Source organism: Elephantulus edwardii, unplaced genomic scaffold (assembly GCF_000299155.1).
Source record: "Elephantulus edwardii isolate Elephantulus edwardi_28Jun2011 unplaced genomic scaffold, EleEdw1.0 scaffold00402, whole genome shotgun sequence".
Lineage (NCBI taxonomy): Eukaryota > Metazoa > Chordata > Mammalia > Macroscelidea > Macroscelididae > Elephantulus > Elephantulus edwardii.
The window spans coordinates 102,443-116,659 of record NW_006400152.1 but is presented as its reverse complement, the minus strand read 5'-3'; the positions used below and the strand labels follow the sequence as shown (position 1 = coordinate 116,659).

The following is a 14,217-nucleotide window of genomic DNA, read 5'->3' as shown; positions in this document are numbered from 1 at the left end:
GCAGCCGCTCTTGTGCGGGCAGCCAGTGGGTGCCTGCTTCCCCCACTGCCACCATCCTGGCCCCAAGAATTCTCTCCAGAACAAGTCCACCTTTCGGCAGTGTGGTGGCTTCACTGCACCAGTCCTGAGGAGGGCTGGTGCCCAGCATCCATCCTGGGTGAGGGAATACATTGATTCCGGCTGTGGAAGCCTCATGGAGCTGCAGCGGCTGTGCGGCGCGTCGCGGACTCTGCAGGAGGTGGTTGTGAGCCACAAGACTCACCCATTCCTCCTTGGGAATCCTTGAATTCCTGTTGTTGAGCCTCTATCTTCACTGAGGGGCAGTCGTCAACTGTTTAAGTGTTCACTTATCAATAAACCGAAGTCTGTAGGCCATAATAGCCCTGCTTTAAGTGGTTTGCTGCTCCTGCAGCTCACCACGTTGTCTCTGCCTCCGCTGCCATCTTAAAAAAAAAATCCGATTTCTAATGCTTTTATGGAAGCAGAATGCCACCATCTTTCTTCTGCAGAAAGGCTGATGAATTTGGACTGCCAACCTTTCTGTTATCAGCCAACCAGGGTTTCTCTAATGCTTAACTCATGTATACTTCTTTCTGCGTTTGTTTTTTACTTCAAATTTAACACGTTGCTGCAAATGACAGTAATACATCTGAAAAAAAAATGTGTTTCTAATCATGGTCGTCAATTAAAAGTGTGCGGCAATGTGTTAACATGTCTAAATCCAAATAATCATCTTTGAATTACATCAAGCTAAATGCCAGCTGTTAGCTTTTTAAGATGTAGAACTCTTAATAGTTTAAAAGAAACTCTAATAGTTCAAAAGAGTTTATTTTAAAGGCGGTTTTGTCTTGTATTGGTATTTCAGAATACTGAAAGGTACTGTTGGTGGTCGCTACCTAACAGTTACTGCATTTTCTTTTTTTAAAAACAAATCAAAACAAAACAAGCTTTTTATTGTGATCTGAATGAAATGTACAGAGCAAACTGGTTTGACATTTAACAATTCATACTCAGTATATTTTGTGATACTGAATATAATCCTTACATTTTAACAGCACTGTTCTCACTTTTTTCTTTCCCACTGTCACTTTAATTTTCTTTAATACATCCTGAGCTGTATCCCTAGGCAAATGCTACCTTTTTTTATTATTCTAAAGAGTGTATTTTTCGTTGGTGTTATGTGCAGATGTAAATAACAGTAATGAAAAGAAGGGCTAGAAATAGGAGAAAATAGTTCATGCTTAAATTTCAGAACTCTATCTAAAATTAGTCCGGAGTCTCCATAACTGTCTGTGAATGGAGGAGGAGACAAGACATAAAGTAAGAATTTTCTGCAGTATGCTTATTACTTGTTATTAAGTACTGTCAAGTTGACTACAACTTGATAGCAACCATATGAACAACAGATCTGTGCCCTGCCTAATCCTGTGCTATTTACCATCTGATATACATGAGCCTGTTGTTAAAGTCACTGTGACAGTCTGTCTCACTGAGAATCTTCCTTTCTCACTGATTCTCTACCTTTCCAAACATGATAGCCTTTTCCATGGACTGGCCACTCCTAACAATATGCTTAAGATATGTTAATCAAAGCCTAGCCATCCTTGCCTACAGAGAGAGAGCGCCCTTACTGTGTTTTCCAAGGCATTTTTGTTTATTTATCCTACTGTACATGGGATATTCAGTACTCTTGTCCAGTACCACTACTCAAAGGCATCGATTCTTCTGCCATCCTTATTCATTGTCTCTCAGATAATGTAGCAAGTAATTGAAAAGACCATGGTTTGCATCAGGCATGCCTTTTCTTAATAAGAATTTAATGCCATTGCTCTCTAGCACTGTTAAGATAGCATAGTACAGGAAAAGAGATTATTGATGTGTGTGTGTATCTCACTCTATTTGTAGGGTAATTCTGGTTGTCTAGTGGTAATAAGCTATGCTACAGTCCCAATGATAAGCAGTTCGAATCCATCAGCTGCTCTGGAGGAGGATAGGCATTCTCCGTGTGATTTACCGCCTCTGAAAACCCGCTGGAAGGTCAGCTCTGAGTTCTCACTTGATAGCACATACAGCAGCAGATTTATTTGCCAGGTTGGAAGCTGTGGTTTTTATAGTCCTCATAGCAAGTTACACTACTTAACCCAAGGGCTGAATTTCTCTTGGAGTGCAAATCTGCCAGTGGCTCTGGGGTAGAAAGAGCTGCTCCTTCCTATAGATTTATAGCCTCAAAAATCCAGTGGAAGATTTCTTTGAGTCAGAAGCAACTCTGTGGCAGTGAATGAGTTGTTTGCCAGGTACACAATTCTATATTGAAATGATTCTATAGGAAATGAATTTTCCTCTGTCAGGGTATACATTACAGTATCTCTTTTTCCTCTTCCTGGACACTAATCCATCTAAATACTACTACCAGTTTATCTCATTTTTGTTTTTCCTTTTTTAAACAAGCGAAAGGGTGGGGCAACAGGATGAGCAAAAATGAAAATATTTGTGTGTGTGCGCTGAAAACAAAATAGGTAAATGAATATGTTCATTATATCATAAAGATTGTAGATGTAAGACTATATTTTAGATACTCTCATTTACACATAATATTTACAGCCCTGTTGTTGTTGTGTTGTTATGTGCCGTCGAGTCGTTTGCGACTCATAGCAACCCTATGTACAACAGCCCTAAATCCTGCTCTATCCTGTGCCAATCGTACTGCCTCTGACACACCCATCCCGATTACCCCAGTCACTGAATCAATCCATCTCATAGAGGGTCTTCCCCTCTTGCGCCGTCCCTCCACCCTCCCAAGCATGAGGTCCCTCTCCAAGGACCTGTCCCTCCTTGCAACATGCCCAAAGTATGTCAGACGAAGCCCCAGAATCCTTGCCTCCAAGGAGTAGCTTGGTTTAATCCTCCCCAGGCTGAATCTGTTTGTTTTCTTGGCAGTCCATGGTACATTCAATACTCTTCTCCAGCACCACAGCTCAAAGGCATCAATTCTCCTTCTATCTTCCCTAGTCATTGTCCAACTCTCTGATGCATAACAAGTGATTGCAAATACCATGGCCTGTATCAGGTGCACCTTAGTCTCCAGGGAGACACCGTTGCTCTTGAGTACTTTAGAGAGGTTTCTGACTGCTGGTGTCAAGAGTGTTGAGCCATAACCAGCTCATAGCCTACCCTGCAGCATGTTTTCGGAGGCTGTAAATCTCACAGGAGGAGATTGCCAGCCCTTCTCCTGCATAGCAGCTAGTAAATTCATACTGCCCATCTTTGGTCTAGCAGCAAAACTCATTTTAATTTGTGTAACTTTGAGAAACAAAAATCTTTGTGCAGACTTTTGTTTCTGTGTATCCATGCAGAAACTGTTAACTCCTTGCTTGGAAAAAAGTAATAGAATTTTTAATTAGCAATATATCTTCATGGTATAATGTCTCCATCTTGTGGCATTTCTGAATATTGCATATAGCTTTTCTCTTGTTCTGTATATATGAACTATGTTATTTCTCAGAAGACCAAATGAAATGACCATAAAAGCAGAATAACAAGTATAAAGAGTTAATTCTTCAGTTGTCAACAATTCACATGTACATAAACGGTCTTGGGGATAAATAACTTGTATAATCAGCTATTTGTACCATTTGCAGACTAACTTGGAAGAAAAATTGGTACTAGGGAACAAAAAAGCTCATTGAGTAGTTAATTTCCTTTTGTTTGTATACAGATTGAGTAAGATTGTGAAAAACTTTTTCAGGTTGATACTTGCAGAATGTCGAAGATTTTAAAAGGAGGGGGACAGGCAGAAACTACAAATAAGTTAACGTTTTCACCTGCTCTTGTGAGAATTTTCAGCACATCTCACCCTTTCTTTACACAGTTTCTACATCTGATTACCATAGCCTTTTGGGAGCTCTTGTGGCATAGTCCATATGGAATTGTGCTCCTAATACAAAAGTTGATGCCTCTGTGGCAATTAAGGTCTACCAGCTTCTCTGCAGGAAGAAAATGGCCAGTGTTCTCCCTTGCAATTTACAGAATCCGAAAACTCACAGGAGAGTCAGTAACTATAAGTCAGTTTTGACTCAACAGCAATGAGCTGAAGAGTTTTTTAAAGGAAGGAAACCTTGGCTTAAAGCCCTACCTAGCCTTCCCAACTTTCTGGTCAGGATTCTGTACTTTTTAGATTTACATAAGTGTCTTAAAGATGGTAATTTTATTGCTTTTACATTTTAGTTAAAATTATATTCAATTTACTATTCAAGTTACCAAATTATTAAATATTAATTCCTTTCATTGTATGTGTAGTGATAGATTTGAAATATGAAATAAAATGTTTAATGACTTGAGACTTTCTCCTGAATTCTAAGAAAAGTTAAATTTCTAATTAATTTTGTTTGAAATTTGTTTATTTTCAAATTGTAGCCAAACGGATGATGATTCTGGGTCAGCTTCAGGCTCTGGATCTGGTTCGACTTCTGGAAGCAGTAGTGATGGAAGCAGTAGCCGGTCAGGTAGCAGTGACTCTGACTCTGGATCTGAATCAGGCAGTCAGTCAGAGTCTGAGTCAGATACTTCCCGAGAAAACAAAGTTCAAGCAAAAGCACCGAAAGTTGATGGAGCTGAGGTAAAAAATAAAATATCCAATGAAAGATAGGTTTCTTGTGTCACTTTGGGGAAAAATATGGAGCCATTTGTTAATACCATTCTGTCTAACTGACAGGGAAAATTTTGTGTTACTAAAATTTAGTTTTTCTCACTCATTGTAATTAAATATGATTAATTGGCTTGGGTGTATAGTCTGAAATGATAAAGCAGCAAATTTTGTTAAGTATATTTGTATACATAAATGCCAAAGCCAAACCAAACCTATTGCTCTTGATTCAGTTTCATACATATGTATAAATGGGTTTAAAAAGTTTATACAGCCACTTTATTCGGGAGCTCAGTTTCATCATATTCAATGAGTTGTAAAATCAAAATTAAAAGCTTTATAGTAACTTTGGTAATTTTGTATCATTTCTAAGATTTTAGTAACAGAATATAAAGGAACTTTTGTTTCTTCACAGATGTTGGATAAAAATAAACTAGGGGCTATTCTCATTGAAAGAAGCTGTTATTAGCAAATTCTGGAACTTATCTATACCTCATAATAGTATTCAGTATGTTACTCCGAAGTTCCAAGGTGGTGCACATGATTAATGTGCTTAACTGCTAACCAAAAGGTTTGCCGTTCTAGTCCATTCAGAAGCACCTCCTAAGGAAAGTTTTTAGTCTGGACACACTCATGGGATTGGAATTGATTTGACAGCAACTCAGTGCTTATCAGAGTATTGGTTCATGAGAAAATATGTGGCCCAAATGCCTTCCTGGAGAAAAATAAAGTTCACTGAACTATGCTTAGTGACCAGGTTGATTTTATATAATCAACTTAATATAAGTCAAAATAGCTCCACCTCAAACCTATTAAAACAATAGATAACTGTACTTTGAGTAGCATCAGTGTAGCATGTTATCACTTTTGTCAGTATAATAGTTCCCTTCATGAAGCAGGCGGGTCGTTTGTTTGTTTTTTTTAAATTCTGGCTCATATTTCTGTTACAGTTTTGGAAATCTAATCCCAGTATTCTGGCTGTTCAGAGATCGGCAATGCTCAAGAAACAGCAGCAACAACAGCAGCAGCAAGCTTCATCCAATAGTGGATCAGAAGAGGTCAGTTTTCACTAAGATACATACTTTTAAAATTAGACATGGGAAAAAAATTATAAACATAATGCCTTATTTAAATATGTAGGTAAAACTCCCATCCATGATGTCAATTCTGACTTATAGTGACCCTTTATTGGGTTTCTAAGGCTAGAAATCTTAAAGAAAAGTGATGCTTCCAGAGCTGCTGGTAGATTAAAACTGCTGGAGATGCTTGGCCTATTGCTTAGCAATGCAGCAGTCTATACCACTAGATTATTAAAAACATAAATACTTTGAAAGTCTAGGTAGATAATATTTTTATATGACATTTTGATAGGTATAGAGGTGTCTTTGAGTAGACTACAACTCATAGTGACCCTCTGAACAACAGATTGGAACTTTGCCCTAATCTGAACCATCCTTATAGTCTCTGACATGCCCAAGTCCATTGTTTACAGTCATTGATTACATCAGTACGTCTTCTTAACAGTTGTCCCCTCTTTGTCTAACTTCACCTTTCCCAGCATCATGGGGTTTTTTCCCCCCGTAAGGATGTGAGCAGCTTGCCCAACCTGCTCCCATAAAGCAGCAGGTGATTCAAAATGCCTGCCTTTGAGTTGGCAGCACAACTCCCTACTGACTAGGCCACCAAATAAATAATTCCACTTTCTGCTGATATTATTTATTTTTATTTTTACAGCAAATTTTTATTGTTGTTGCTATTTTTACAGCGAATCCTTTTTCACCCTTTCTATCTCTGATATGCTCAAGCTTATTATTCGAATCACTCTGTCAATCCATATTAGGGGAAAGATACCCCTCTTTATCGACAGTTATATACTTATTCAACTCTGATTGCTTCTGAGTAATAATAGAAGAATTCTAGCTGATCTTCTGTTGGGTTTTTGAGGCTATAAATTGACTGAGATAAGATTGCCCATCTTCTCCTGAGGAACCGCTGATAACCACCGGAGAGGCATAGCTTTAAGAGTTAGCAATGCAACAACTTACAGACTAAGCCACCACAATAACAGAGTGAGTGTGTGTGTGTGTGTTTGTGTGTATGTGTAACCTTAAAATACTGTCATGCTTTTTTTATTCACTACTTCAACCTTTAGGGATTAATCCAAAATATCCAAAACCTACTACCTTTAGGTTGAATCTGACTTAACAGAAACAATCAGATTTTTGAGGCTATAAATCTTATGTAGTAGGAGGCCATTTACAGAGTGACTGATGGCTTCTAAACACCAACCTTTAAATCAGCAGCCTGATATGTTATACCAGTGCCTCTGTTGTTATTGTGTGCTCTCAAGTCAGAACTGCCCCTTAGCTCACCTTCCACTGAGTTTTCAGATGCAGTAAATCACGCAGGACGAGATTACCTGTCCTTCTCCCATGGACTAGCTGTTGGATTAAAACTGCATGCCTTTGGGATTGCAGTGTTGCTTTTTAACCACTATGCCACCGAACCCCCTCAATCCAAAATAATCAGTGAAGAATTAGTATGAAATTGCTCATCACAGCAAAACAAGAAATAAGTTAATTGAGAAGTCTTACAGAAATAGATCTATGAAATACATATACCCAAACACATAGACACATGATTGAAGGAATGTTACACTAAATCATATTTTTACAGAAGATCAGGATGTCATATTTTAAAAAGAGTAGGCCTTCATTATAAGCAGTATATAAATAACTCAAATGTATAAATGTTTGTATCAAATCAAAAGAACTATAACAAAAGTTATTCTAATGGAGAAAAATTTCAAAATTGACTTAAAAAATCTTGTGTGGTAGATTTTACAGCTGTATATAGAATATTGATGTTAATTATTATTTATTTCAATGTTGTTGCTTATTAATATAAAACAGAGGCTGCCAAAGGCTAGGTTACTCTGTGAGGCAGTGCTTTTAGAGCAGCAGATCCAGAACATGGCAGGATTCATGCCATATTCCAGTAGGTATTTAAGCTGACAAGTAAGTTAGGAGTGGTATCCAGTAAGACCCTTGGGTCAGGACAAGGACCATGAGCTGCTGTTTGTCCCAAGAGGCAGAACACTGGAGTTGATACCCTAGAGCTAGGAGGAACAGCCCATGCTGTACAGCTGGAACCAGTTCAAGAAGTTTGCTTTTGTGGGCATGATGCTTGTCTGTCACTTTGCTGTACTGTAATGACTTGCATGTTAGCTATGATACTGGAAGCTATGCTTTCCAGTATTTTAAATACTGGCAGGATCACCCATGGTGGACAGGTTTCATTGAAGCTTCCAAATTAAGATGCAGTACTATCCATCCACTTCTGAAATAATAGGCCTCTGAAAACACTATGAATAATAGAAGAATATTATTGGATATAATGCCAGAAGATGAGACCCTCAGATTGGAAGGTACTTAAAAAATGATGAGAAACACCTATAAATACCCATTAATAATTAGAACATGGAATATACTAAGTATTAATCTAGGAAAATTGGCAGTTGTAAAAAATGAAATAAAGTTCTATATCGTAGGCATTAGTGAGATGACAGACAGGTACTGCCTATTTTGTATCAAAGTCATCTCTTATTCCAGGAATAGCAAATAGAAGTGGTGCGAAATTCAAGATCTATCCTGAAATACAAATACAAAGATGGGCTTCTGTTCTACATATGTATAAAGAAGTCTTGCTAACACAACTAGTCAGCTACATACAGACTAACCACTAAAGCCAAAGGTGAAGAAACTGAGGATTTCTACACAATTTTACAGTCTAAAATTGATTGAACTTGAAATAGCGGTATATAAATAGTATTTGGTTACTGGAATGCAAAAGTTGGAAACAGAAGAGGGAGTGGTAGTTGGAAGCTATCTCAAGAATATTGAACACTAACTAATGACTGAAGGAAGACCAGGTAAATTGTCAGATGAAATCCAGTGACAACATCCTAAAGGAAGTAAAGGGTTATTATAAAACTAGGAAAGAAGCAAGAGACCAAAATTGATGTTAGACTGAAACTTGCTCTAGAATGTAAAGAAACCAAAACAAAAGGAAGATGTGCTTAAGAGAGTTGAACAGATTTTAAAGGGCATCTGAACAAGACAAAGGAAAATACTGTGGTGAAATGTGCAGAGAGCTACATTAAGAAAATTAAAAGTGAAGACTATTCTTGGCCTTTCCTCAAGTAAAGGAATAGAACAGCAAATTCAAGCCTTAAATTGCAATCCTGAAGGATCCTATGAACAAAACATTAAAATGATGTAGGAAACATCATAAGAAAATGGAAAAAATACAGAGGCAATATGCTAAAAATAATTGGTCAACCAAGAACCTTTTCAAGAAGTAGTAAATGATAGATGACCAAGGAGGAAGTTCAGCCTCCACTGAAGGCATTGGCAAGAAAGCCCCAGAAATTGATGGACTATCACCAGATGGCATTTTTCAGCATACAGATGCACCCCTGGACATGCTAACTACCTATGCCAAGAAATTTGAAAGACTCCTTACTGCCACCTGGCTGCTAAAGATCTGTTCTTGCTGCCATTCAAGGAAAAAAGTGATCTAGCAGATTGTGGTAAAATCAGGTTAAATCTTAACCAAAGGTGGTTATTATTGTTTAGGAACAGTACATTGATACGGAACTTTCAAAATAGATGTAGAAAAGGCTTTAAAACAGTGTCATTGTTCATGTCAGATGGATCTTGGCTGAAAGCAGATAATACCAGGAGGATTTTTACTTGTGTTTTAATTGACTTCAGTGCAGGAGTATTTTAACTATGTGGATTATAACAAATTATGGGAAATGTTGAAAAGAATGAGAATCCCAGAACACTTTAATTGTGCTCATGTGAAACCTATACAAAGACCAAGAAGCAGTTAGTTGTCTGACTAGAACAAGAGAACACTGGGTGGTTTAGTATATGTCCTGCTGAAGCAAACACCACTGCTTGATTTAAAACTGGGAAAGTTTAAAACCCTGTATCACAGTTTAAAACCCTTTTCAGAGTTAAATCCTCCTCCAGACCTATTCAATCTGTGTGCTAAGCAAATAATTTGAGAAGCTAGACTCTTTTTTTAAAAAAAAGTGTCAGAATTAGGGGAAGACTCATCAGCAGCCTACATTATACAGATGACAGAACTTTGCTTGAAAATGTGAAAACCTTAAATATTTGCTGCAGAAGATCAAAGACTGCAACTTTCAGCGTGCATTGTCTTTAACATCAAGAACTTAAAAATACTGATGGTTTGAATTGTGTTGATAACAAATATTTAATACATCATGGACTGTCAAAAGAACAAACATCTGTATTCAAGGAAGTGCAAATAGGGTGTTCCTTAGAGGTAAGGGTGGTTAACTGGAATGTACAGGGGAGGGGTAGCACAGTCTTTAGAGAAAGACTTCATGCTACAAAAGTTGGAGAGTCCAGGAAAAAAAAAAGACAATATGGTGAATTGCAGCAGTCACTGTAACAGTGAGCTGTAGATTATGAGGATAGTGTACAGGATAGGGACAGGGTTATGATCTGCTCTTCATAGGGTTGTAGGTTGTAGACAACTAAATGGCAGTTATCATACAAATTTGTAGTAGAACAGGTCCTTAAATTAACTGCTCCAACTCAGTTATTAATATAAATATAATGGAGGGGGGAAGAGACAGTTATTACTATTAAATTCCTTGTTAAGTAATATACAGATAAAACTTTCGTATGGTTAAATTCTAACCAGTAATGATAATAACTGTGTTTACCTTTCTCTGCAGGAGTCCTCTAGCAGTGAAGATTCTGATGACTCATCAAATGAAGTTAAGAGAAAAAAGCATAAAGAGTATGTAACTCTATTTTTTCCCCCATCAGGAAAATCTTTCTGCGTTTGTAGATGTCTTAGTTATCTATTGATGGTGCTGTAAGAAAACCCACAATGATGGCTTTAACAGACATTTATTCTCTTCAAGGTTTCAGCTCAAGGGTAGGCCTGTTTCTTGTCAGTTTTGAAGGGGAGGTCCTGTTTCCTGTAGGCTTAGCATTCTGTGGATATTTCCATGGCGTTCTAATCTTCTCTGATGTGGAGTAGCTTCCTCTCCAGGGAACTGAGTTGAAAAGAAAGCAGCCAACACCTGATGATTATTTCTTGGTGGTATTGAAGTTACCTTCTTGGCCTTGTTTTCCTTTTTCTCTTGGAAGTAAAAAGGTGCTATAGGCTAACATTGAAAGTTTACCTTACATTTGATCCAGGACAGTTACAAGATTAAGAGAAATTGCATCTATCCTTAATCGTTTATCTTTCTGTTTGGTTTATCAAATTATGGAGGAGCATTATACAGCTTTCACACTATATCATTACATACATATATTTTGGAGTAACATAATTCAGTCCTGATATCTTAATAATTTACTTTTTTGGCAACATGAAATTTTTATATACATAACGTGGCTATTTCATGAGACTCTCTTAACTTGGAAGATTGTAGATTCCACCGGCAAGTTCTGTTAATTTTTAGTAATTAACATCATCACTTTAGAGCCAAAACCAACTCATAACTAACTCTCCACAAGTTCTCTGAGATTATAAATCACACAGCAGGAGATGACTTATTTTTCTCCCACAGAGGATTCAAACTGCCAGGGTGGCGAGGCTTTAGGGTTAGTAGCATAATTCCCTTCTTCACAGATTTTGCTTCCAGAACTCTCTTAATTTTTGTCAGCTGGTTTTAAACCTCAGCTGCTTGAGAATATTGTTTTCTTTCTTTTTAAAAAATAATTGCCTTTCTCTTCATCTAACTTACTTGTTTATTAATTTTTTCTTAAACGCCTTTAGAAATTCACTTCCATTTCCCAAAGATCACGAACCAAGTGTTAAGAGTACTTTTAATTCTGAGTTAATATTCTTAGATGACCAGTGTTAATTTTTTCCCCTCTTTATTATCTCAAAAACATTCCAGTGCCATGTTTCTTGGTTTCCTTACTTTTTTAGATGTTCTACAGTGTTCCTTTAGTGTATGTATAGGTTTAGATTTTTTTACTTGGTCCACAGGACATCTGTAACTTTAATGTGAAGATACATATATTTATTTCAGTTTCTGAAGCTTCATTAGTTGTTATTATTAATTAACCTTTGAATATTTTTCCTTGTTCTGTCTTTTTGACGCTGTTATCAAATAGGTAAAAATACTAGATCTTTAGTTGTATTCCCCTTATCTCTTAGTGTATTATTTTTTTATCTTTTTTGCCAATCCATTGTTGAATAGCAGCTGTTCCACTTTTCCACTGAAGTATTCTAAATTTAGCATTAGCGAAGAATATTTTTAAAAGGCAAGAGCAATTTGGGGTGATGAATAGTTTTGCCCAGATACTAAAATTATTTTAAGTTTTAATTTGTTATTATGAAAATGGAGACTTTTCATAAGTGCTGACCATTTACTACTTCCCCTGTGAAAAATTTGAAAAGCTCTCAAGATTAAAAGGAATTTATCTTTTGTTTTTCTGTAAACTAGACTTTGTCATTTGTGCTTTCTTATCATAGCAGTGGAGCAGGAGCAATAGTTGTGAGAATAGAAGATTAAGTAAATAATTATGGTCAGTTTTTAGTTCAGACTTTTTTTTTTAGTTCAAACTTTATAATGCAGCAAAGTATTGTGCACTCAGGTTTTTTTATCTACATATGGATTGGATTGAAATGATGAGTAATAAATAGAATTATTGACTGTTGATCAGAGTGGGCTGATTACCTTTGCATTTTCTTCTACATGATATTTCAAGTGTTTTCTTTTTTTTCTTTGAACATATACTACTTTTTTAATAAATATTTTAAAGATACATATTTAAAAATCCTTCTTAAAAGGATTGAAAGTAAAATTTTTAGAAGTAAAATTGAAGTGATTAGAACCTTTTTTTACAGATGGTGAATGTACACATTATAAAAACTAAAAACTGACTTTAAGTTTTATTCTATAGCAGTATATAAAATAAATAATTGTCATTTTTTGAGGTCGAACAAAATTATTAATAGCACTACATTATGGAGTTATGGGAGAAAACTATGAAAAAGAATTTTAAAGACTATCTTCTAGGCCTTTAATATGTTTAATATAGATAAAAACCATAATTTTTTTAAAGGTGAAACAAAGATATTTTATTAGAAAAGATAACTATCTTAGGGATTCTCTGAGACATGTGAATCTTGAAAGTTAACGAGAGAAGGGTGAAGCCATAATATTTTTATATTAAATGACATAATTAATTTATATTGCATCAGAAGCTATGGTGGCCCAGCAGTAATGAGCTGTGCTGCCACCCCAAAGGTATGCAGTTCAAGTTTACCAGCTGCTCCTCAGGAGAAGGATGGGCAGTGTCCTCTTCCATATGTTTTAGGAATTTCAGCTGTGGGTCAGTCTGACTCATGACAGCATATTTTATTAGTGACAAAATTTAACCTATAATGATATAATTAAAGATACTATGTAATTATATCTCTCCCCTCCCCCCCAATATAGTGAAGATTGGCAAATGTCTGGTTCGGGAACCCCTTCTCAGTCTGGTTCAGATTCAGAATCTGAGGAAGAAAGAGACAGAAGCAGTTGTGATGAAACAGAATCTGATTATGAGCCAAAAAACAAAGTTAAAAGCCGAAAACCTCAAAATAGGTAAGTATAGTATGTTCTTAGATTGAATCTGAAAATTACAGAAAGTATTCTTTATTCTTTTTGTATTGTAATTTCTCAAGTCTGTCTTATGGCAGTGTTTCTGTAAAACTAAAGAAAACCCTTCCACCGCCCTCCTGTCCCTTTTTCTAGAAATAAGTTAAAAAATGGAAAGAAGATTCCTGGACAGAAAAAGAGACAAATTGATTCATCTGAGGAGGAGGAGGAGGAGGATGAGGAAGATTATGATAATGACAAAAGAAGTTCTCGTCGCCAGGCAACTGTCAATGTTAGTTATAAGGAAGATGAAGAAATGAAAACTGATTCTGATGACCTACTAGAAGTCTGTGGAGAGGATGTTCCTCAACCGGAAGAAGAGGAATTTGAAACAATAGAAAGGTTTATGGATTGTCGAATTGGGAGAAAAGGAGGTATTTTTTTAATAGTTATTGAATAAACACAGTATTGTTTGATAAGTTTTTACTTTTGAAAACCAAGAGAATAAATTCTTTTCACTTTTGTTTATTAAAAAAGTATACTCCTTGATTTTGCTCTCTTCAAGGCAAAAGATCCACCTAACCTTATATCATTCATATATTGTATAAAAAGTTAGAAAAAAATTTAATTGATGCATTTAAATTGGAGTATAATTTGGTTTGCTTCTTAAAAATTTTAAGTTTCACAAATATATTTTTGCTTTATTCTTCTATAAAATGGTAGTGCCATCACAACTGTCCAGTTTTATGGGGGATGATGATCAGCACAGTGTTGATTCCCAGGAGATGGAGATCAGTGAGACATCTAGTCTCCAACTTTTTTCCCCCTCAACCAATTTTTATCTTACACTGTTCTTATCTTAAACTAACCATCCTTCCCTCTGCACTTTTTTTTTCTTTTGGGTTCAGTAATCCGCTGTAATAGC

The 14,217-nt window shown here is 36.3% G+C and overlaps 1 protein-coding gene across 1 annotated transcript in view; it reads left to right on the top strand.

Annotated features, from left to right (window-relative positions):
* Nucleotides 1-14,217, top strand: part of LOC102870676 (chromodomain-helicase-DNA-binding protein 1-like) — an 82,730-nt gene that overhangs the window by 13,772 nt on the left and 54,741 nt on the right. The window contains 5 exon segments of the mRNA XM_006902387.1: nucleotides 4,414-4,615; nucleotides 5,593-5,700; nucleotides 10,419-10,483; nucleotides 13,149-13,298; nucleotides 13,449-13,726. Coding sequence (XP_006902449.1) covers nucleotides 4,414-4,615; nucleotides 5,593-5,700; nucleotides 10,419-10,483; nucleotides 13,149-13,298; nucleotides 13,449-13,726 — 803 coding nt within the window.